Source organism: Cherax quadricarinatus, chromosome 61 (genome assembly GCF_038502225.1).
Source record: "Cherax quadricarinatus isolate ZL_2023a chromosome 61, ASM3850222v1, whole genome shotgun sequence".
NCBI classification, from domain to species: domain Eukaryota; kingdom Metazoa; phylum Arthropoda; class Malacostraca; order Decapoda; family Parastacidae; genus Cherax; species Cherax quadricarinatus.
Window position 1 is genome coordinate 628,059 of NC_091352.1, and position 25,446 is coordinate 653,504.

At 38.0% G+C, this 25,446-nt stretch overlaps 1 protein-coding gene across 2 annotated transcripts in view; it reads left to right on the forward strand.

Moving 5' to 3' along the window:
• The window catches only part of LOC138854488 (cyclin-dependent kinase 11B-like), a 47,653-nt gene extending 22,880 nt beyond the window's left edge, over positions 1–24,773 (forward strand). The window contains exons 7-15 of one of the 2 annotated variants that reach the window (XM_070098090.1): positions 7,604–7,684; positions 9,118–9,211; positions 14,263–14,412; positions 15,204–15,348; positions 16,828–17,094; positions 19,733–19,957; positions 21,086–21,234; positions 22,170–22,371; positions 24,463–24,773. In XM_070098090.1, the coding sequence (XP_069954191.1) occupies positions 7,604–7,684; positions 9,118–9,211; positions 14,263–14,412; positions 15,204–15,348; positions 16,828–17,094; positions 19,733–19,957; positions 21,086–21,234; positions 22,170–22,371; positions 24,463–24,549 (1,400 nt within the window). In that variant the 3' untranslated portion in view covers positions 24,550–24,773. The remainder of the gene's footprint in view (positions 1–7,603; positions 7,685–9,117; positions 9,212–14,262; positions 14,413–15,203; positions 15,349–16,827; positions 17,095–19,732; positions 19,958–21,085; positions 21,235–22,169; positions 22,372–24,462) is intronic. The other variant, XM_070098089.1, reaches the window with a different exon arrangement.
• The last annotated feature ends 673 nt before the right edge of the window (positions 24,774–25,446 follow it).

Consider the following 25,446-nt stretch of genomic DNA (forward strand, 5'->3'; position numbering starts at 1 on the left):
CAAACAAAACAATGTTGTTGTTGGAGGTTTACAGGGCCACTGACATGATACACCGCACCCTCAACCTCCTCCACCATCTCTGCTCCAAGTGTGTAAGTACTACATATACAGTTTAATATTTCTTTACATTCTGTGGTTTATTATGATTTATTATGTTTTTATATATGAGATTTCTTATTTATAAATACATACATTGTTTCAGTGTTTTCCTTAGAAAACTAGTGATCTATTGCATATATTCTGTTTTCTCTTATAATAAGAGCATGGGAAGATACTATAGTCAAAGTGGGACAAGATATGGTGGATGCTTCTGCTGCTGTCTCTGCCACCATATTATGGCCTCTTTTATTCATTCTAAAGTATATATCATGTTTCTGTGTTAATTATATTGTTTATAATGTCATATAAAATGAATTATGATAGATAAATAAGCCGTACAGTTGATAATAGCATCATAGTCAAGTATTTTGTCTTGCCTCCAGAGTGCAGGAACGGATTAATGGCTTTTTCAATTAATTTAAATGAAGAAAATTGATTTGATAAACGAGCAAATTGAATTGCGAGCTAGGTCACGGAACGGATTAAACTCATAAGTCAAGGTTCCCACTGTATATGAGTGACAAGGGCTATGGTTTTTAGCAGCATAAATTACTACTAGTATATGAAAAGAGAATTTCATCATATTGGGAGAGTAACAGTTGTGTAAGGAGTATAACTGTGGACTTGTACTTGCAAGATTACCAGTTCAGTACACAGTGCTCTTTACACACTGTTATATTAACCTTTGAAGGGATTATTTGATTAAGTCAAATGAATCTTTTTGTTTTCTGCCTTTGGAGGGACTATTTAAGATGAGAAATTAGTGAAGTTACATGTGCAACACCTACATGTATTTATTATTTGAAGATGTATTTCCAACCAGTGGCTTTTTCAGTTCAGTACAGAGATGGTATATGAAAACAGTAGAAGACGAGATAATCAGTCTCTCAGCTTGGAAGCCAGTGTTCAGTACCTTAGTCTTGTTGAGGGACTGATTCCCTCTGATACTATCTTTGTCTATCACAAGTGTCTTCAAATAATAATACCCAGGTGTTGCATACATGTCTAATTACACATCTTGTCAGTGTTTTATACCAATATTGTAATGGCTCTATTCAACTTAGGGTTGCAGCCATTTCAAAATGTTCCCTTATATTACGAGTTCAAATTGTCTCAAGGGGTGTCTCATTACTGGTAGCTTCAAGTCATATGGCTCCTACAAGGACCACAAATTTTACCTTTACAATATGCATATGAAGAGAAATCACAAGGAGACCAATATTAGGAGAAATATAAATGCAAAATTGGAATCATTACTCCTTTACAGGTTTGGGTTTTTGATGTGCTCAGTCATAACCATACAATAATTGTAAGAAAGCTAGGCAGTAAGTTGACACATGGTAAATCAAATACACATAGTCAATGGCTTTATTGCAAGGACATTTTGCTCAGTTTGAACTTTTCAAGTTGCATAAACTGATAAAGATCACGTTGAGTTAAATGGTGTTTAATAAAGGCTTTGTCTATGTGTGTCTGATTTTAAAGTATATTTACCTGTAGTATCACTCACAGTATAGTATATGTATTTGTGATGTTTTATGCAAATTGTAATATTTTGTAAATTGTCACACTTTGTTAGTTATCTAATGTTTTATACATGGTACAAAAAATATGATTTTTAAATACAGTGGACCCCCAGTTTACGATATTATTTCATTCCAGAAGTATGTTCAGGTGCCAGTACTGACCGAATTTGTTCCCATAAGGAATATTGTGAATTAGATTAGTCTATTTCAGACCCCCAAACATACACATACAAATGCACTTACATAAATACACTTATATAATTGGTCGCATTGGGAACTGATTGTAAACCGGGGGTCCACTGTACTGTAGTTCTTATTTTCAAGATATATATTTATACATCTTAGGCGGGGTGGCCCAAAAGGAAAAACGAAAGTTTCTCCTTTTACATTTAGTAATATACACAGGAGAAGGGGTTACTAGCCCCTTGCTCCTGGCAGTTTAGTCGCCTCTTACAACACGCATGGCTTACGGAGGAAGAATTCTGTTCCACTTTCCCATGGAGGTAAGAGGAAATGAACAAGAACTAGAAAGAAAATAGAAGAAAACCCAGAGGGGTGTGTATATATATGCTTGTACATGTATGTGTAGTGTGACCTAAGTGTAAGTAGAGGTAACAAGACGTACCTGAAATCTTGCACGTGTATGTGTATGTGTGGTCCTGTGGATTAAGGCATCATGAGTTTTCGCCCATCATGAGGCAGGCCAAAGCAACATGGGTTCGACTCCTTGGCTAGTCGCAGTGTTGTTATTTATACATATATATATATATACATGTATAGTGGTACCCTGAGTTTCGAACAGCTTCCAACTTGACCAGTTATGTAAGTGTATTATTGTAAGTGCTTTTGTAAGTGTATTTTGGGGGTCTGAAACGGACTAATCTAATTTATATTATTCCTTATGGGAACAAATTCACTCAGTAGCAGCACTCAAACATCCTTCTGGAACGAAGAAAGTTTGAAACTCAGGGTACCACTGTATATTTTTTTTAACACACTGGCCGTCTCCCACCGAAGCACGGTGACCCGAAAAAGAAACACTTTCATCATCATTTACACTATCACTGTCTTTCCAGTGGCACATAGATACGACAGTTTAGATGACTCTGTTAACAGCAAATATCCCAGATCCCTCCTCTTAGAGTGCAGGCACTATATTTTTATGTTCTTTCTTTCAACGCACCGGCCGTATCCCACTGAAGCAGGGTGGCCCAAAAAGAAAAACAAAAGTTGCTCTTTATGAATTTAGTACCATGTACAGGAGAAGGGGTTACTAACCCCTTGCTCCCAACATTTTAGTCGCCTCTTATGACATGCATGGCTTATGGAGGAAGAACTTTGTTCCACTTCCCTATGGAGATAGGAGGAAATGAACAAGAACTAGTAAGAAAACAGAAGAAAACCCAGAGGTGAGTGAGGTGAAAGTGTTGAATGATGATGAAAGTATTTTCTTTTTGGGGATTTTCTTTCTTTTTGGGTCCCCCTGCCTCGGTGGGAGACGGCCGACTTGTTGAAAAAAAAAATATATATATATATATGCTATATATACACCTACCATCCGACTTACGACCTGCTCGACTTACGACCACTCGACTTACGACCACTCGACTTACGACCGTGTTTTTTATGCCAAATTTCTGGGAAATAAACAACTATTTGTGTTGTACACAGTGTTTATCCTAAACCTTACAGTATAAAATCAGTACTAACAGCATAAAAAGTAAAGTAAAACATGAAATACCAAAATAAAACAATAAAATAAAGTCATTACAAAAATGTTTTGTTGATATTCAGTAAAGTTCGACTTACGACCATTTCGACTTACGACCGGTTTCTCGGAACTGAACTTGGTCGTAAGTCGGATGGTAGGTGAATATATATATTTTTTTTCAACAAACCGGCGGTATCCCACCAAGGCGGGGTGGCCCAAAAAGAAAAATGAAAGTTTCTTTTTAAATTTAGTAATTTATACAGGAGAAGGGGTTACTAGCCCCTTGCTCCCGGCGTTTTAGTCACCTCTTACAACACGCATGGCTTACGGAGGAAGAATTGTGTTCCAGTTCCCCATGGAGATAAGAGGAAATAAACAAGAGCAAGAACTAGAAAGAAAATAGCAGAAAATCCAGAGAGGTGTGTATATGCTATATACTATAAGTAAGGACCCCAATGGAAATAAGTCACTCTATCTGACTTTTTTGGGTTATCCTAGGTTCTCTACACATATGCTGCTATGTATGATAATTCTATGTAACTGTATTTGTGTATACCTGAATAAACTTACTTACTTACTTACTTACTATGTATGTGTAGTGTGACCTAAGGGTTAGTAGAAGCAGCAAGATATACCTGAAACCTTGCAGGTTTATGAGAAAAAAAAAGACACCAGCAATCCTACCATCATGTAAAACAATTACAGGCTTTTGCTCTACACTCACTTGGCAGGACGATAGTACCTCCCTGGACGGTTACTGTCTACCAACCTACTACCTAGAATTTATATATTTAATTAATTTATTTATATAATTTAATATAGTTTTTAAGACACTGGCCATCTCTCACATAGGCAGAGCGACCTGAAAAAGAAAAAAAAAATTTTTTGATTCAGTAATTTATGCAGGAGAAGGGGTTACTATCCCCTTCTCCCAACATTTTAGTCGCTTCTTATGACCTGCGTAACTTATGGAAGAGGACTTCCACTTACCTTTGGGGAGCAGGATATATATTATGTCATTAAAAAAGATATACAATACTGTAATGATCATTTTCATCAGTTTACAACTGAATCAGATGTTTTTAGAATGTAATATTTTTTAGGGGCTTTTGCTAGATATGTAACAATATTGGTAATGATAAATGATAGTGTTTCTTTCTTTGAGCCATACAAATAATGAAGATAAATGTATTAGTGCAGTAGTAGGCACAAAAGAAACTACTAATTATGCAGTGCATTTCAAGCAACTGATCTTAAAGCGTGCTTGTTACTTAAGAACTAGACTTAGACTATTAAGTAGGACTAGTGCACTGAACTACAATCATAAGTACAATAATAAAGGTAGGTAATGACTGAAGGTCACTTGTAAAAGAATTACATATTATTTTAATTGATTCAGTGATCTTCATTGTTATGGAGTGACTGAATAAAGATGGTGAAGATACAAGAAGTTACTGCTTAGATTACAATACAAATATAATGGAACAAGATTTGTTACCAATTATGTATGGAAGTTAAAAGAAGACTGGAAGAAGAACAGGGGCACAATTGGATGAAAATGGGTTTTGTCTGACAGAGTGTATTGCTGCCACTTTGGAAAAACTTAAAAAAATTAAAATAAAACAAATATTTGCCTTGAAAAACTTACATCTAGTTACACAGTGTTTACTGAGTGATTGTGCTGATATTTATGTTTAGTGCAACCTGCTATAACATATTTCTGTTTCCCAGCTATTATTTTACGCTGAGCACTAGTTTTGGAAACACCAATATGATGATAATTCAATATTTACAGGAGATACATTTCTAGAGGTCTCTGCAAGGCCCGGTGGCCTGGTGGCTAAAGCTCCCGTTTCACACACGGAGGGCCCGGGTTCGATTCCCGGCGGGTGGAAACATTCGACACGTTTCCTTACACCTGTTGTCCTGTTCACCTAGCAGCAAATAGGTACCTGGGTGTTAGTCGACTGGTGTGGGTCGCATCCTGGGGGACAAGATTAAGGACCCCAATGGAAATAAGTTAGACAGTCCTCGATGACGCACTGACTTTCTTGGGTTATCCTGGGTGGCTAACCCTCCGGGGTTAAAAATCCGAACGAAATCTTATCTTATCTTATCTTAGGCTGTAGCAGTAAAATATTCATGGACTATATTACAGTAAAATTAAATTTTAATGTACAGTACAGTGTTGTAATGAACAATACTGTGCATTGTTTTTACAGTGGCTGTTTTACACCAAGGTAGAGTTACCCAAAGAAGGAAACACATTCACCATCACTCATTTCACAGCTGTCTTTCCAAAGGGGCATGTACTTCACATTTCAAATTATTCACCATTCTTTAACATCCCTACCCCCACTTCAGAGTGCAGGCACTATACTTTCTGCCTCTAGAATTAACTTCACCTAATTGGTTTTCTTGAAGCCTTCGTAACTGTTATCATGCTCACTCTCTAGCAGCACATTAAATCCCAAAAGTCATTTGTCTCCTCTAATTCTAGTCTGACATGCCTGCTGAATGCAGAAGCCCTTAAATCTCAAAGCCCCCTTTAACACCTCCAAATTATACTTTTTGTCACCACAGATCTAATTTCTTTGTTCTTTAATCTCCAGCGCTGTATAGCCCTTGTGGCTTAGCGCTTCTTTTTGATTATAATAATAATAATAATGTTCTTTAATCTCATGTCATCTGCTATTTTATGTAAGATCATTATCTTTTAGATTGGCAAATTTCCTCAACACACTGGTGTTCTAAGGGCAATGTGTGGTGTAAATATTATGCAGAGAATTCAGAGTGTGGAAATTAGGAGGAGGTGTGGAGTTACTAAAAGTATTAGTCACAGGACTGAAGAGGGGTTGTTGAGGTGGTTTGGTCATTTAGAGAGAATGGATCAAAGTAGAATGACTTGGAGAGATATAAATCTGTAGGGGAAGGAAGGCAGGGTAGGGGTTGTCCTTGTAAAGGTTGGAGGGAGGGGTAAAGGAGGTTTTCTGAGCAAGGGGCTTAGACTTCCAGCAAGCATGTGTGAGCGTGTTAGATAGGAGTGAATGGAGACGAATGGTTTTTGGGACCTGACGAGCTGTTGGAGTGTGAGCAGGGTAATATTTAGTGAAGGGATTCAGGGAAACTGGTTATTTTTATATAGCCGGACTTGAGTACTGGTAATGGGAAGTACAATGCCTGCACTTTAAAGGAGAGGTTTGGGATATTGGCAGTTTGGAGGGGTATGTTTATATGCTTCTAAACTGTTGTACCTGGGCGCCTCTGCAAAGACCGATAGTGTGAGTGAGGTGAAAGTGTTGAATGATGATGAAAGTATTTTCTTTTTGGGTGTATTTTCTCTCTTTTTGGGTCACCCTGTCTCGGTGGGAGATGGCCGACTTATTGAAAAAAAAAAAATGGTGTTCACTTTGTTTACAGCCCTACCTGTGAACATTAAACAGTTATAGAGACATCACATATCCCTGTGTAAACCCACTTTTACTGGAAAATACTCCACACCCTTACCATTCCTCAGGCACATTAAGACCCTTAGGGATTTAGGGTGACTCAGTGAATATAACAACAGTGGTCAGCAATGATTTTGGTTCATGATAAATGTATTTCTAACTAATTTTGGGATGCTGAATTCAAATCTGGATTTAGTTTTTCTCCAGCATGTACAGTTTCTGTGAAATAGAATGCCACAGTGAATCATTTTAACCAAGACATTTCTATCATGGAGAAAAGATATCAAGAAAACCTGACAATCATTTTGGTGGCTGACTATTGCTTGACACTGGTGCAGGAAAGCATTCTGAACACAAACAAAAAAGCCGAACACTCCGATGTAAATACTAGGACATCTAGCTCTCTTTCACTCATAACATTAATAATTAGTTCTTTCTTAACATCCATACTACACCCAACTTCAAAATTTAGTTTTTGTTTTTGTTAATGTATTCAGAAAAAGGTTACCAGCCCCTTATAGTCACTTTTTTGATATGCATGGCTTATGGGGGGAAATTCTAACGTACGTTCCAATAATATGTTGGAGGACATTAGTATTTATTGTTAATAGATTGGTTAGCCTTTTTAATAAAAATTAACCTGAATAAGTTACTAGTGTGTAAGGTTGTGTATGCCATCTTATAGGATGGATCTCTAATATATTGCATCCTCTTATGTTTTATGTTCATTTCAGTTGCTATGTGAACTTCATTGCCAGGGTACAAGACAGGTGGAGCTCCTGCGTTATTTAACCCTGTTTATTGCTTGTAATTTACAGATAGTGACAGCACAAGCAGTGAGACGGATATAGAGGAGGAAGAAGGGAAGGGTGAAGATGGCACTAAGAAGAAGGATTCAGGTAATAATTAGATCAGGAAGCTTATAGAAAAGTTGCAGAATGAATTAGGATAAAGTATCATCTGACAATTAACTCACACTTTGGAGATGAATCTTTAGGCAACATTCCTGTCCATCTGGCAATTTATTTGTGAAATGTTCTGCCTGTCATCTTCCACCTAAGTAGGGTGAGCCAAAAAAGAAAACATATTCACCATCACTTTTTTAATTAATATATACATGCTAATTAAACAGAAGAGCTACAATAATGTAACAGTACCATAAATATGTGTAGAGGTAGACAGCAGCTGGAGTCTCAGAGAGAGAGGGAGGGAGGGGGTGGGGGGGATATAGCTCGAGCTTGTACTGTCCTGTGCCTCACACATACACTTACTGTACCTCATAAGCTGTGACAGCAGCTGCCACTGCTCACCCAGCATATCATAACATATGTACCAACAAATGGATAAATTAGACATATGTCCAGCATCTAGGACTCCTTATTCTGAAGAATGTCATGTTGTAGTAGTTGTTTCGATCAGTCCATCAACCTTGATAGGAGCATGAATACATATACCAGTGTTATGTGGCTACCAGCAGAGTTCTGGCTAATGTGTATAGATCAGTACTGTTGACTGTTGATTAAGACGATAGTTACATTCTTAAAAATGCCATTTAATAAAAAAATCATCTAAAGCAAACTGAACAACATGTATAAAAAATAGGGTTAAGTTCATTGGGTCCCCCCAAAAAATGGCAGACTCTTTTTTTTAAGGTCTCAATATTGTAAAAAAAAAATGGTAATGTAATTGTAATTGGTTGTCATGATGTATCATGTTTATTACAATTCTTAAGGCTACAAATGTTACATAAAAAATATGCCTAGTTCTATTGCTGACTTAATATGATAGCATAAACATATCAGGCATTTACATGCCTTTAAAAGTGAAAGAAAAGGGTAATTTGTTTTACTGCAATTTTCGCTTTATGGCGGTAGCCCTGGAACCTAACCCGCCGTGTAAGCGGGTTAGGTTCCAGGGTTCAGACTCCACCATAAAAGCATGAATGTATCATAATAGTCAATATGACTGAATTTCATTATAAGATGATTAATGTAATGACCTTTGTAAAATATTGCAAAATCTGCTAAGAACTTTCTCAGTTTTAGTATTTTTATTTCCAGTACAGTGGTACCTCGAATTTCAGCCTCAATTCGTTCCAGAAGGCTGTTCGAGTGCCGTTACCCAACAAAATTTTTCCCATGAGGAATAATGTGAATTAGATTAGTCCATTTTAGACCCCTAGAATACACTTACAAAAGCACTTGCAAAAATACACTTACATAATTGTTCGAGTTGGGAGCTGTTCAAAATTCAAGGTATCACTGTATTATTGTTTTTGTTTATTGTTTATATTTACCTAAGGTTTAGCAGATGTGAATTTATTATTTCACAGGTGACCAAATGTCTGTGTCGGGCAGTGGCTCTGGCTCAGCAAGATCGGGTACTCTGTCACCTACCCAAGCAGGGCGCTACCAAGACTCACCCACGTAAGTATCGTGTCATATTATAATTGCCAGTTTTAATACTTTGGAGAATATTGAGAGTTTCAAAAACTGTTCATCATATTCTTGTGAAAAATTTAATACTAAGTAGGATTTTCATGCCTCATTGGTCAGTGATAGCATATTCAGCTGACAATCAAAATGACCTAGGTTTGAATCTTTGGTGAGGCGAGGTGTAAGGGCATGTTTTCTTAAATCTGCTTTTCCTGTTCACCTAGTATTAAATAGTTACCTAGGAGTTAGCTGACTGTGGGTTAGATTCTTTGAGAGAGAACTAAAAAACTGTAATGGAAACCATTCACATTGCCTTACATTCTTGGATTATCCCATATTAATAACCCTCCTGTGTTAATACTGTACTATGAAGAAAGTCTTTTTCTAATGCAACCTCTCCTCACTAAGCGACGTATTTGTTTACCGACAACTCAGACTTATGACGGGCTCTCTGATCAGTATGCATACCTAAATAATGTATATTAGAGCTGAATTCCTCTAATTTGTTTATTACAATATACAGTACACTGCTGTATAAATATTTAAAAATATACCAGAAATGTTATAATGGTGCAAATGTGACATTAAAACAATATCAAAGATGGTTGACCCAAACCCACTACCATTATAGTATGCTTCTCACTTAGCGATGAATTCGTTTACCAATGTGGTCTTAGGAACGGAACTCCATTGTTAAGCGAGGAGAGGCTATACTTATAAAGAAGTAATATTAAATCATGATTATTTTTGAGCTTAATGTTTTCCTCAAAACTATTAATGAAAGATTTTCCAAAATGTTGCTGATACAGGCTGTACTTAACTTTTAGAAACATAAAGGTACTCTATAATAATTTTGAAATAGAATTGTATATTTTAAACTGTACATTAATATTGATATTGTGAGTTTGCCAATCTTATTTAGAGTATTCATAGAAGAAGAAATGGAATAGCAGATGAACAAGGAGGCTTTAGGAAAGGTAGGGGGTGTGTGGACCAGGTGTTTACAGTGAAACATATAAGTGAACAGTATTTAGATAAGGCTAAAGAGGTCTTTGTGGCATTTATGGATTTGGAAAAGGCGTATGACAGGGTGGATAGGGGGGCAATGTGGCAGATGGTGCAGGTGTATGGTGTAGGAGGTAGGTTACTGAAAGCAGTGAAGAGTTTTTACGAGGATAGTGAGGCTCAAGTTAGAGTATGTAGGAAAGAGGGAAATTATTTCCCAGTAAAAGTAGGCCTTAGACAAGGATGTGTGATGTCACCGTGGTTGTTTAATGTATTTATAGATGGGGTTGTAAGAGAAGTAAATGCGAGGGTCTTGGCAAGAGGCGTGGAGTTAAAAGATAAAGAATCACACATAAAGTGGGAGTTGTCACAGTTGCTCTTTGCTGATGACACTGTGCTCTTGGGAGATTCTGAAGAGAAGTTGCAGAGATTGGTGAATGAATTTGGTAGGGTGTGCAAAAGAAGAAAATTGAAAGTGAATACAGGAAAGAGTAAGGTTATGAGGATAACAAAAAGATTAGGTGATGAAAGATTGGATATCAGATTGGAGGGAGAGAGTATGGAGGAGGTGAATGTATTCAGATATTTGGGAGTGGACGTGTCAGCGGATGGGTCTATGAAAGATGAGGTGAATCATAGAATTGATGAGGGGAAAAGGGTGAGTGGTGCACTTAGGAGTCTGTGGAGACAAAGAATTTTGTCCTTGGAGGCAAAGAGGGGAATGTATGAGAGTATAGTTTTACCAATGCTCTTATATGGGTGTGAAGCATGGGTGATGAATGTTGCAGCGAGGAGAAGGCTGGAGGCAGTGGAGATGTCATGTCTGAGGGCAATGTGTGGTGTGAATATAATGCAGAGAATTCGTAGTTTGGAAGTTAGGAGGAGGTGCGGGATTACCAAAACTGTTGTCCAGAGGGCTGAGGAAGGGTTGTTGAGGTGGTTTGGACATGTAGAGAGAATGGAGCGAAACAGAATGACTTCAAGAGTGTATCAGTCTGTAGTGGAAGGAAGGCGGGGTAGGGGTCGGCCTAGGAAAGGTTGGAGGGAGGGGGTAAAGGAGGTTTTGTGTGCAAGGGGCTTGGACTTCCAGCAGGCATGCGTGAGCGTGTTTAATAGGAGTGAATGGAGATAAATGGTTTTTAATACTTGACATGCTGTTGGAGTGTGAACAAAGTAACATTTATGAAGGGGTTCAGGGAAACCGGCAGGCCAGACTTGAGTCCTGGAGATGGGAAGTACAGTGCCTGCACTCTGAAGGAGGGGTGTTAATGTTGCAGTTTAAAAACTGTAGTGTAAAGCACCCTTCTGGCAAGACAGTGATGGAGTGAATGATGGTGAAAGTTTTTCTTTTTTGGGCCACCCTGCCTTGGTGGGAATTGGCCAGTGTGATAATAAATAAAAAAAGAAATGGAAATGCATACCAAGTCAAGAGCAGTCTTTGTTTAAAGGTGTTTTCCACGAAAGGACTTCATGGTAGAAGCATTACCAGTGCAACCCTTTCTGAGGTACCATCTACTTCCAGCTTGATATTTCTGTGTCTATAACATCAGCATTATGGTACCATTCAGCCAGCCTGGTAGTTACTGGTGCTTACTCAAATACAGTGGACCCCCGGTTAACGATATTTTTTCACTCCAGAAGTATGTTCAGGTGCCAGTACTGACTGAATTTGTGCCCATAAGGAATATTGTGAAGTAGATTAGTCCATTTCAGACCCCCAAACATACACGTACAAACGCACTTACATAACTACACTTACATAATTGGTCACATTGGGAGGTGATCGTTAAGCGGGGGTCCACTGTGTTTCTGTATGGTTATTCTGGCCTTACTGTGGGATATACTACATATAATAGACAGCAGGAGCAGTATGTGTATAGAAGATCAGGTTTAATACCCATAAATGTTGTCATATTGATATCCATCAATGTTACTCTAGTGTTATCTAATTTTCCATCTCTACCGTTCTGACTAAGAGTAAGTTGATGTGGGGGGTAACTTTGCTAATACTCTACTCTATTTGTTTATTGTGAATATTTGTACAGTATATACCAAGTTTATGAAGTGCAGCACTAATTTATACAGTACTGTTGTACAGTATATCAAGTTGTGGGAGATTTGTGTGATTTTGTGCAGTTTGCCACACCTTCATTAACCCTTTTACTGTTTCATGTAGATCTACATGTATGTCACTGATACCAGTGTAGCTCATGCAGATCTATGTCTTAATCATAGTGCCTTCAAAAATTTTGTTGTGATTGGTAAGTTTTGGCCTAGATATGAGAGAGTGGGTCTGTCTGGTGGTTGTGCACAGTATAAAAAAATATCCTGGTCCATGCAGTGCATGATGGGAAGAGTGAACCTCTGACCCCTGTACTTGAGTTAAAATAGCAACTTTGAGGGGTTTTCTAGGGTGGTTTTAATGATTTTTTGGGCTGTTTTCTTAGTGTCATTTGGTAGATCAGAATGCATACTAGAGGAATTGAAATAATTATGGTTTCAAAATGGAACTGGCTTGAAATAAGCCTCAAAGTAGTGGAAATATGTGTTTTTGGCAATTTTCACGGGGAGCAGTAGTCCTCCCCCAGTGTCTTTTATGAATTTTTACTGTCTGCTTCAATTATTTGGATGGCCTAAACCATGACTGATCAGTCTTGCTTTATTTTATTAGCTGAAAACAGGGTAAAATTTCAGTTTTTTGTGTGATGATGGATTCAAAATGAAAGGCAAGTCTTATAAGAAATGCCCAGGGACATAATTGGTGAATAAAGGAAAGGTTGCTTTAGTGGCTGGAATGCTTATAGTGTTTATTTAGGACTGTTTTTAAATTGGAATTTGTTGAATTTTGTGTAAAATTAGTAATTTATAGGAAAGTTCTCAGGCTGCTCTTCAACTCTATATACCTTTGGTTCGGCCTTATTTAGATTATGCTGTGCAGTTTTGGTCACTGTATTACAGAATGGATATAAATACACTGGAAAATGTACAAAGGAGGATGACAAAGTTGATCCCATGTATCAGAAATCTTCTCTGTGAGGATAGACAGAGGGCCCTGAATCTGCATTCTCTAGAAAGGTGTAGAATTAGGGGGGATATGATTGAGGTGTATAAATGGAAAACAGGAAATAATAAAGGGTGTAAATAGCGTGCTAAAAATATCTAGCATACACAGGACTTGCTGCAATGGTTTTAAATTGGAAAAATTCAGATTCAGGAAGGATATAGGAAAGCACTGGTTTGGTAATAGAGTTGTGGATGAGTGGAACAAACTCCCAAGTACCGTCATAGAAGCTAAGACGTTGTGTAGTTTTAAAAATAGGTTGGATAAATACATGAGTGGGTGCGGGTGGGTGTGAGTTGGACCTGACTAGCTTGTGCTACTAGGTTAGATGCCATGCTCCTTCCTTAAGTGAATGTGACCTGACCTGACTGAGTCAAGGCATTGGCTTAAGCCAGTGGGAGAATTGGATCTACCTCGCATGGGCCAGTGGGCCTGCTGCAGTGTTCCTTCTTTCTTCTAGTTGAATAAGAAAATTCCCTTTGCTCAGTTGATAGAGCAAAAAGGCATACCAGTGAAATGCCCAAAATAGGCCTTAAAATAGGCAGAATTGCTGATGTGTAAATTGTATCCAGACTGCCAACATTGTGCCTGTGCAGTTTTGTACAGTTTCCCTCAAATTTTACATGTGTTGTTACCTTCAGAAAACTATTCTCACCATTTCAGAAGAAAAGCATATTATTTTTTATTAAATAATGACACTGTCAGCACTTTTAATTTCAGGGTTAAATATGGCTTTTTATTGATTAAATGATTTTGCCAGTTAAACTGATCGATGAATAGATCAGTAGGTAAATGACCTAGAACATGGCATGGTAACGTCACCTTTTGAGAAATACATTTTTTGATTCATTGAATATTAAGGATTTGTTTTGTAACAAGGAACTTACAAGTCATTGCAGTGAATTGTGTATTTTGTTTACTTGTGACTTATTTATTGTAGTCTAGCCAACAAATTTTGTTACCTTTATCATTTTAGAGTGGAGGACCGACGATCAGACCGTGAGGAGGCCAATTACTTGCCAGACTCATCGCCTGAATCTCCAGTTGAACTCAAGGAAGATTTACCTGCCTACTATCCTGCCATCATGGGTTGCCGCTCAGTTGATGAGTTCGAGTGTCTCAATAGGTTTGTTAATTTTGCAGTATACTAATTTATGAAAGTTTTCATAGGATGTATCACCTTTGACCCCTCAGGTGATGCCAATGAGAGTTCCTGTTCCAAGGAATTGGACTGACCTTTCTTTTTTTGGTTGAACTTGTTTACTTTTCAGGTGCAGTATAACCCCTATGGGTTTAACGTCCCCGCAAATGTAGTAATGTGTCTTTGAGCTCTTCTGGTTTTAGATAGTTTTAAACAGAATTATAAAGGAGTGAAGTAAGCCAGGTGTAAATTAATCATTTTTGTGTTGCATTATCCATGAATTAGTCTGGTAGTGATATTTTGTTTTAAAATGAAATAAGAAAATTTCTCTTGGCATGGGTCATATTCGGTGGAGAATTTAGTCATTAGACAAACTGAAAACTAAGTTCTTCAACTGGCTTACCAGTCCACCTTGTAAAAATTAAATGTGTGTAACATTGTGAGATGCATTATGTAAATTTCTTCCATCAGGTAAAGAAGCTTTGATAACATTAGTCGTGGAATATATATTGTAGAGGAATGTAGCTACAAGACAAACTACAGAGAATTTATGAAGATTCTTGGTCATCAAGGGGTGGGTGCCATGAAGTCAATGAGGGGCTCATGATCTAAGTAGTTGGAGCTATCCTACCCTTCCTTGTATCCAACTTCATTGCCTCCCATTCCCCAGAAACTGTATACCCCTACAAGTTTAGTGCTGTCCCAAGAATATAATAATAATAATAATAATAATAATAATGGGATTTATCAGATTTTACCATTTATTTTATTTCCAGAATTGAGGAGGGAACTTATGGTGTGGTGTATAGAGCAAGGGAGAAGGCAACTAATACAATAGTTGCCTTGAAGAGACTCAAGATGGAGAAGGAGAAGGAAGGCTTCCCCATCACCTCATTGAGAGAAGTCAACACACTGCTGAAGGTTGTTCCCGACACTGGCTGGACATGTAATGTTTTGTCTACTCCATGTGTCTTAAGTTGAACTTTAATTAATGCTAATCAATCATTCTTTTAATCTTTGATAAAATCTGTAACTGAAAAGAATATCATGTTGAAGAATACACAAATAACCCACATACAAGAGAGAGGTGCTTACGACAAGGTTTCGGTCCGACTTGGACCATTTACAAAGTCACACTTTGTAAATGACTTTGCAATTGTTCCAAGTCAGACTGACCCGATGTGTGGGTTATTTGTGTATTGTTCCAGTCATGGTATTGTGCCTTTTTGTTCTTCATGTTGAATGTTAATCATCCTAAAATTTGAAATTGTCTTTTTTATTCTTTGTAAGGCGGGGTAGGGGTCATCCTCGAAAGGGTTGGAGAGAGGGGGTAAAGGAGGTTTTGTGGGTAAGGGGCTTGGACTTCCAGCAAGCGTGCGTGAGCGTGTTAGATAGGAGTGAATGGAGACGAATGGTACTTGGGACCTGACGATCTGTTGGAGTGTGAGCAGGGTAATATTTAGTGAAGGGATTCAGGGAAACCGGTTATTTTCATATAGTCGGACTTGAGTCCTGGAAATGGGAAGTACAATGCCTGCACTTTAAAGGAGGGGTTTGGGATATTGGCAGTTTGGAGGGGTATGTTGTGTATCTTTATATGTGTATGCTTCTAGACTGTTGTATTCTGAGCACCTCTGCAAAAACAGTGATAATGTGCGAGTGTGGTGAAAGTGTTGAATGATGATGAAAGTATTTTCTTTTTGGGGATTTTCTTTCTTTTTTGGGTCACCCTACCTCGGTGGGAGACGGCCGACTTGTTGAAAAAAAAAAAAAATAAATAAAAAAAATGAAGATTAGACCTAGGTAGTAGGTTGGTAGACAACAACTGACCAGGGAGGTACTACCATCTTGCCAAGTGAATGTAAAATGAAAGCCTGTAATTGTTTTACATGATGGTAGGATTGCTGGTGTTTTTTCTGTCTCATAAACATGCAAAATTTCAGGTATGTCTTGCTACTTCTACTTACACTTAGGTCACACTACACATACATGTACAAGCATATATATACACACACCCCTCTGGGTTTTCTGCTATTTTCTTTCTAGTTCTTGTTCTTGTTCATTTCCTCTTATCTCCATGGGAAAGTGGAACAGAATTCTTCCTCCGTAAGCAATGCGTGTTGTAAGAGGCGACTAAAATGCCGGGAGCAAGGGGCTAGTAACCCCTTCTCCTGTATATATTACTAAATTTGAAAGGAGAAACTTTCGTTTTTCCTTTTGGGCCATCCCACCTCGGTGGAATAAGGCTGGTGTGTTGAAAGAAAGATAAACACAGTAGAAAGAAAGACAAACACAGTATAAAGCTTTATTGATAGAGTTTATATCAGATTTGCATCATGAATTTTTTGAAATGTTATGTAGAGAATAATTAAATATATCAACGTTTTCTTCCTTTATCAGGGACAACACGAAAATATAGTAACTGTCCGAGAAATTGTAGTTGGAAGTAACATGGACAAAATCTATATAGTTATGGATTATGTAGAGCATGATCTCAAGAGCCTCATGGAGACTATGCGACAAAAGAAGCAGATGTTTACCATCGGTGAAGTGAAGACTCTAATGAGACAACTACTGAGAGCTGTACATCACCTCCATGACAACTGGATACTTCACAGAGATCTGAAAACTTCTAATTTGCTCCTCTCTCATAGAGGAATTTTAAAGGTAAAGGTCATGGATACATTTTTATATTAACATCAGAATCCACATAACTGCTCTATTTTGCAATGTCAGTATCCTGACATATTTGCTTTGTTTAGTCTCCTCTATGAAGATCCCACTTTTGGTGAAGACTCTATTTGTGGTTTATTAAATGTCACTGAATTGCTACATCAACTGTGTCCTCTTTTCCCTACTTTCTGCTGTATGACACAAAAACATTTATCACTTGGTTTTTAAATATATTTTAATTCTTCTTCTTCTTTCAACAAACCGGCGGTATCCCACCAAGGCAGGGTGGCTAAAAAGAAAAATGAAAGTTTCTCTTTTTAAATTTAGTAATTTGTACAGGAGAAGGGGTTACTAGCCCCTTGCTCCCAGCATTTTAGTCGCCTCTTACAACACGCATGGCTTACGGAGGAAGAATTCTGTTCCACTTCCCCATGGAGATAAGAGGAAATAAACAAGAACTAGAAAGAAAATAGAAGAAAACCCAGAAGGGTGCATACATATATGCTTGTACATGTATGTGTAGTGTGACCTAAGTGTAAGTAGAAGTAGCAAGACGTACCTGAAATCATGCATGTTTATGAGACAGACAAAAGACACCAGCAATCCTACCATCATGTAAAACAATTACAGGCTTTCGTTTTACACTCACTTGGCAGGACGGTAGTACCTCCCTGGGCGGTTGCTGTTTAACAACCTACTACCTAGAATTAAAATATATATATACGTATATTTAGGTAGTAGGTTGGTAGACAGCAACTGCCCAGGGAGGTACTACCGTCCTTCCAAGTGAGTGTAAAACGGAAACCTGTAATTATTTTACATGATTGTAGGATTGCTGGTATCTTTTTTGTCTCATAAACATGCAAGATTTCAGGTACATCTTGCTACTTCTACTTACACTTAGGTCACACTACACATACATGTAGAAGCATATATATATACATACATACCCCTCTGGGTTTTCTTCTATTTTCTTTCTAGTTCTTGTTCTTGTTTACTTCCTCTTATCTCCATGGGGAAGTGGAACAGAATTCTTCCTCTGTAAGCCATGCGTGTCGTGGGAGGCGACTAAAATGCCGGAAGCAAGGGGCTAGTAACCCCTTCTCCTGTATATATTACTAAATGTAAAAGGAGAAGCTTTCGTTTTTCCTTTTGGGCCACCCTGCTTCGGTGGGATACGGCCGGTGTGTTGAAAGAAAGATATACATATATATATTGTCTACTCTCTCTCTCAGCCTTGGTGTCCAGTGTTGAATGACCCACACAGGGTAACACTTTTCAAGAATATAATAGTAGTAATCTTTTCTTCTCCTGCCTTTACTCTGGGAGAGAGGACAAAGTGGGAGTTAAACATATAAGAAAAATGACATTAGAATTATGGAAATTATAAGATTTTTTTCACTGCATTTTTTCAGACTACATACTATGGGCAGATGAAAGTTCCTTCCATGTAGTCTGCTTGACAAGACTTGAACTTGCTTCACTTTTGGTAAAAATTAGTGAATCACTAGGAAAATGTCCTATGTGGGTATTCTTTAACAACCACCCCTTTGATGCCTTCATATACCTTTGATGAGTTTTAAGAATCTTTCTATTCCCAAAGCTTGGCCATGGGCCAAGCTTGTCTGGTACTAGCTGGTCAACCAGGCTGTTCCTGCTGGTGTCCCACAGCCCCACATATCCATCACAGCCTGGTTGATCTGGCACCTGGTGAAAATACTTATCCAGTTTCCTCTTGAAGACTTCTACACTTGTTCCAGCAGTATTTCTGGTAAGTTGTTGAATAATCTGGGGCAATGGATGTTGATACAGTGTTTCCTCCTTGTTATGCTCACCACACCTCTGCTTTATACTGGATTTACTTTGCACTTTCTCCCACATCTCTCGCTCCAGTATGTTGTCAAGGCAGTGTGCAGATTTGGGACCAGACCCTCGAGTACTTTCCAGGTACAGGTTGGCCATCACTAATCCAGTGTCATTGGGACCTGTAGTCTGCCGGATTACAGAGTGGTTAAGTTAGAATACAATTAATCTATCAATAGCGAAACTTTCTGCTACATCTTCCTCATTTTCATCACTACTTTCTCCTCCACTGGTTTACTGTTGTGGATTTACAACCATCTGCACAATTTCTGAGTCAGTATAATGATGAAATTTGAAATTATGTTTGCCGAAATTAGTGCCGGATTACTGATGGAACCGGATAACTGATTGCTGGATTAGTGATGGTTGACCTGTATATATTATCATGTATCTCTCTCTCCTCTGCTCTAGTGAGTACATATTTAATAATTTAAGGCAGTCCCAGTAATTTAAATGCTTTACTGGCTCTGTGTGGGCCATAAATGATCTCTGTATTTATTCCAGCTTTGATATTGAGTGAGTGAGAGAGAGAATATAATAATGTACAGCATATTTTATTATTTAATGTTGATAATGTCATATTGTGTGTAATTTATCAATTAAACTTTATCACAGGTATGTATGTAAATGAAAAATGCAGTTTTGGGCATCCGTAGCAGGCCTTGGGCTGTATCACCCATGGATACAGGGGAACTTCTGTACTGTATGTACAGTATTCTGACTGCTAACTTATTTTTCACACACCATACCTTTTTTCTTTCTTTGGCAGGTGGGAGACTTCGGCTTGGCCAGAGAGTATGGTTCACCCCTCAAGCATTACACTCCTATTGTAGTGACCCTTTGGTACCGTGCCCCTGAGCTGCTCCTTGGGGCTAAACAGTACTCAACACACATCGATGTTTGGTCTGTTGGATGCATCTTTGGTGAGCTGCTGGGAATGGAGCCCATGTTTCCAGGAAAGTCGGAAATTGATCAGCTTAATAAGATATTTAAGGTGAGATTTACTTTTGAGTGAATTGCATGATACCCTGGAGAAAAATTCTGCATGAAAAGCAATGTCATGATATAGAGGTCTTACTAGTAGGTAATCTGCAGTGTGCATGAGTAATAAAATTTCAGTCAGTATGGAAATCTAGTTATTACAGTCTCTCTCAATAGTATCTAAAGATAAATATCGTTTTAACATTTAAAAATCTTAAGACTTCTTTTTCAACCCATTTAGTTAATAAGGAAGTAGGAGTGTTTTGATAAAAAAAAGAAATCATCCTACCTAGATAGGATGATCTACAAAAACTGAAACATTCAACATCATTTATTCAGTAGCTGCCTTGCCAGAAGTGAGAAGATATTACAGTTATAATAATGCTCAGAACTGTAATGTGCCAACCCTTCCTTCAGTGTGTGAAAGGGACTGTACTGACCACCTCCAGGACTTAAGTCCAGATAACCAGTTTCTCAGAATTCATAAATGTTACACTGCTCCCACTCCAAAATCATATCAAGTCATTAAAAACTATTTTTTTCTTCTCTGATCTAACATGCTCACACTAACCTGCTAGATACATAAACCCCCTACAACTCAAAAGCTCCATTATCTCTTCTCTCCAATCTTTCCTGGAACAACTTGTACTTCCCTTCCTTCCACCTCAGATTTCTACACCTCTTGGTCGTCCGATTCTGCTACATTCTTTAAATGCTCAAGCCATTTCAATTACCCCTCCTCCACCCTCTGAATTATACTTTTTGTAGCACCACACCATCTTCTAATTTCTATGCTTTGAATTCTCTGTATAATATTAATGCCACACACTGCCTCTAGCTGCCTACTCTTCCTTGCTGCAATGTTTGAAGTTTCTGCCTCACACCCATAAAAAAGTGTTGGTATTTCTCTACTATGATGCATTCCCTATTCTTTTGTTGATAAGCTTCTTTCTTTTCACAGATGCCTCAACTCTACCAACCGTTTTTTCTGTTTGGTTCAAGTGAGAGCTCCTTGATTCTGTTGGATTGTATTTTTGAATGAGGGTGGAAGTGTTTCTTTCTTTTTTAGGTCACCCTGCCTTGGTGGGAGACAGCCGCTGTCATGTTGAAAAAAAAAATATATTGTATTTCTTTACTTCAGGATCTTGGAACACCTGGTGAAAAGATCTGGCCTGGGTACAACCAGTTACCCCTTGTAAAAAAGACACAATTTGCTGATTACCCATACAACCATCTACGTGAGAGGTTCAAGACAAGGCTGTCTGATCAAGGATTTAGCCTTCTTAACAGGTATTAATTATATTAAAGAAAACAAGATATGAATCCATGGACAGAATGAGTGAATATATGGATGAGTGATGATTATGGAGGACTACTGTGCATGGTACTTAATTTTATTATGGTGTTATATATTGGCATGTAGGAGATTGTGTAGACTGTTAGTTATCGGGATGGCATTTGCTGGATAATGATAGATCTTTATAAAATGATTATGAATGATAGTGTGGTCAAGTAATCCAGCACAGATGTGCATGTAAGGACCAGTGAGTATGGTGGAGACTTCCTGTAAGCTGCCCTACTGAATAATGAAAGACTGATTATTGCATAATGAAAAAATGAATAGATGTTTCAAAATATGTAGCTCTGGGTAGGTGAAAATATGAGTACGTAACACATGGTGTAGGCTGCCAGAGACGGCTGTGATTGATATTAGCAGATGTCACACTTGCAGTAGTAATAAACAGAATTGTCAGTGATTTCACATGCATATGATCACGAGAAGGAATACAAATAACCTGCACCTAACTTATGATGGTGAAAGGTTTTCTTTTTTGGGCCACCCTGTCTGGGTTAGAAATGGCCAATGTGTTAACCCATAAGCTGTCCAAACGTAGATCTATCTTCACTCGCGTAGCGCTCCAAACGTAGATCTATGTTTTATTTTACATGCTTTGAAATGTAAAAAAAAACGTAGATCTACTTTCGAAGCTCTACGCGAGTGAACGTAGATCTATGTTTTATTTTACATGCTTTCAAATGTAAAAAAAACGTAGATCTACTTTCGAAGCTCTACGCGAATGAACGTAGATCTACGTTTGGACAGTTTAAGGGTTAATGAAATAAAATAAAAAATAAATATTTGGTCCAATACATTATTTGTTTGTTTGAAATTTACTGCTGCTAGTTCTTGTTACTGTAGTTTAGTTATTTATTTTGCTTTTCAGGTTTTTAACTTACAATCCTCCAAAACGCATCACATGCCAAGAAGCAGTACATCATGATTATTTTCACAAAGAAGCGCCAGCACCTGTGGATCCAGCTATGTTCCCTACATGGCCAGCTAAGTCTGAAAATCCTCATGGTCGTTCAAAGAAAATTGGCCTCAGTCCCAAGCCCCCATCTGGTGGCAAGAACTTCAAAGATCTGGTAATTAAATTTACTTTTTGTATTAAGCCAAATAATGTACATGAGCTTTGATAATTTTGTTTTAACATTGCCTGTGTCCCACCAAGGTAGGGTGACTCAGAGAAGGAAACATTTACTATTACCCATTCATTTGTGCTTCTCATTCATGTTAGTGGAGGGCTCTTGATCCAAGGAATGGAACATGTCCTTCCCTTGGGTCAAACCTGAATGTCTCCCATTCACCTAAGTGTTGTATAACTCTTCCAGGTTTAGCACTCCCACATGAGTATAATAATAATAATTACAGTGGTACCCTGAGTTTTGGCCATCTCCCAACTCGAATAATTATGTAAGTGTATTATTGTAAGTGCTTTTGTAAGTGTATTTTGGGGGGTCTGAAATGGACTAATCTAATTTACATTATTCCTTATGGAAACAAATCCGTTCAGTAACAGCACTTGCACTGCCTTCTGGAATGAATTATGGCTGAAACTTGGGGTTCCACTGTATTACTCATTTGTGATTGCCTTTCTTTGCAGCTATAGGAACATAACTGTGCTCGCAGTGTTATCTACAATATTTAATGTGCTGTATCGTATAATTATGTAAAGAATTTCCAGTGGTAGTAGCATATGTTAACTTCTCTGATGTGAAGTCAGTTTTAACCCTTAAATGGTCCAAATTTATATATACGTTTTTTCAACATCTGAAAGTATGTAAAAAAATGTAGATCTTCTTTTTTGTTTTAAATTTGAAAACAAAAAGATTAGGTGATGAAAGATTGGATATCAGATTGGAGGGAGAGAGTATGGAGGAGGTGAATGTATTCAGATATTTGGGAGTGGACGTGTCAGCGGATGGGTCTATGAAAGATGAGGTGAATCATAGAATTGAAGAGGGAAAAAGAGTGAGTGGTGCACTTAGGAGTCTGTGGAGACAAAGAACTTTGTCCTTGGAGGCAAAGAGGGGAATGTATGAGAGTATAGTTTTACCAACGCTCTTATATGGGTGTGAAGCATGGGTGATGAATGTTGCAGCGAGGAGAAGGCTGGAAGCAGTGGAGATGTCATGTCTGAGGGCAATGTGTGGTGTGAATATAATGCAGAGAATTCGTAGTTTGGAAGTTAGGAGGAGGTGCGGGATTACCAAAACTGTTGTCCAGAGGGCTGAGGAAGGGTTGTTGAGGTGGTTCGGACATGTAGAGAGAATGGAGCGAAACAGAATGACTTCAAGAGTGTATCAGTCTGTAGTGGAAGGAAGGCGGGGTAGGGGTCGACCTAGGAAAGGTTGGAGGGAGGGGGTAAAGGAGGTTTTGTGTGCGAGGGGCTTGGACTTCCAGCAGGCATGCATGAGCGTGTTTGATAGGAGTGAATGGAGACAAATGGTTTTTAATACTTGATGTGCTGTTGGAGTGTGAGCAAAGTAACATTTATGAAGGGGTTCAGGGAAACCGGCAGGCCGGACTTGAGTCCTGGAGATGGGAAGTACAGTGCCTGCACTCTGAAGGAGGGGTGTTAATGTTGCAGTTTAAAAACTGTAGTGTAAAGCACCCTTCTGGCAAGACAGTGATGGAGTGAATGATGGTGAAAGTTTTTCTTTTTCGGGCCACCCTGCCTTGGTGGGAATCGGCCAGTGTGATAATAAAAATAATAAAAAAAAATTTGAAAACGTGTAAAAAAACTTTTATGTACATTTTTTTTGTTTTGTTATATTTGAAAAAATGTAAAAAAAAGTAGATCTACTTTTGTAGCACTACGAATTTGAACGTCGATCTCTTTGGACCGTTTAAGGGTTAAGAGTACTGTGAACTTGAACTTTTCCATTTGTAATGGTTTTACTACGAATGATTTAAAATTGAAGATAGTGCTTGGTTCTGACCTGAAAGGATCTGGTTCTCATTCCCAGACTGGGTGAGACCTATAGACAAGTCTCCTTTCACCTGCTGCCCCTGTTTGCTTAGTAGTATATAAGTATCTGGATGCTAACTGCTGAAGGTCACATTCTGGGGGATTGTAGTATACCTTAGACAGGGCTGGGCTTTGAAATGAGCTGTAAATCGAAGTGTGTAAAAAAATAGAATTACACAATATACATCAATTTATTCTCTTTCAGGCTGATGTGGATGATGAGTTGGCTGCCCGAGGATTCTTTTTAGGTGGAGCCAGTTCGTGTGGACCCGGCTTTGTACTAAAGATGTGATGAGTAATTTTCTAATAAGTTGTGTTACTAGATTAACCTGAATTTATATTCAAATAAAATAAAAAAAATTACTTCTACATATTAAGCCTGATCAGTAAGTTGGCTTTATCTCCAAGAGTTGGGAAAGAATTTTGTAAAAATAATGAAACTGGTTTTACATTTAAAATGAATCAAACCTTTTATATTTTAAAAGAGAGATGTAGTTTTTTGTGGAGATATGTGTGTGTGTGTGTGTGTGTGTGTGTGTGTGTGTGTGTGTGTGTGTGTGTGTGTGTGTGTGTGTGTGTGTGTGTGTGTGTCAGTGTGTCAGTACATTTATCCTGCCATTTTTATCTTCATTAAGGTAAAATAATGACTTGTTGAAAAGGAGCATTTATTGAACAATGTCTTATGTGAGTACCTAGATGCTAGTAAAGAGCTCGTTCTAATTAATTGGAACTACCCTCCTGACCCTTTGATTAAACACAATTACTTCACACTTCCCAGATACTGTATGACCCCTACTTGTTTAGTGCTTCCCCATCTATAAACTGATACTATTGAAGAATGGCTCTCATTAGAGTGTAAGCTTACACTTGAGCATAGTTTGTCTCCTGTGACATTAACGTTGCAGAGTTGAACAGCTTGTTTCACTTTGTTAAAAACAAAAAAAATTCTGCCTGAAAGTAGAGGTTCATACTTGAAATAACATGAGAAGATTGACAGTCTTGAGGACTGTGCAAGGATATGTTGTAATGAGGGTGATCTGCTTTGGTATAGAATTAGCATTGAACTGAGGCATAACTCATGTTCGTATGTTAAATCATCTTATTTGTTAGTACTGAGTGTGAATCATAGGTAAACTAATTCATTAGTACTGATTCTTGGCTCATTATTTGTTGAAGGACACCCCTGCTC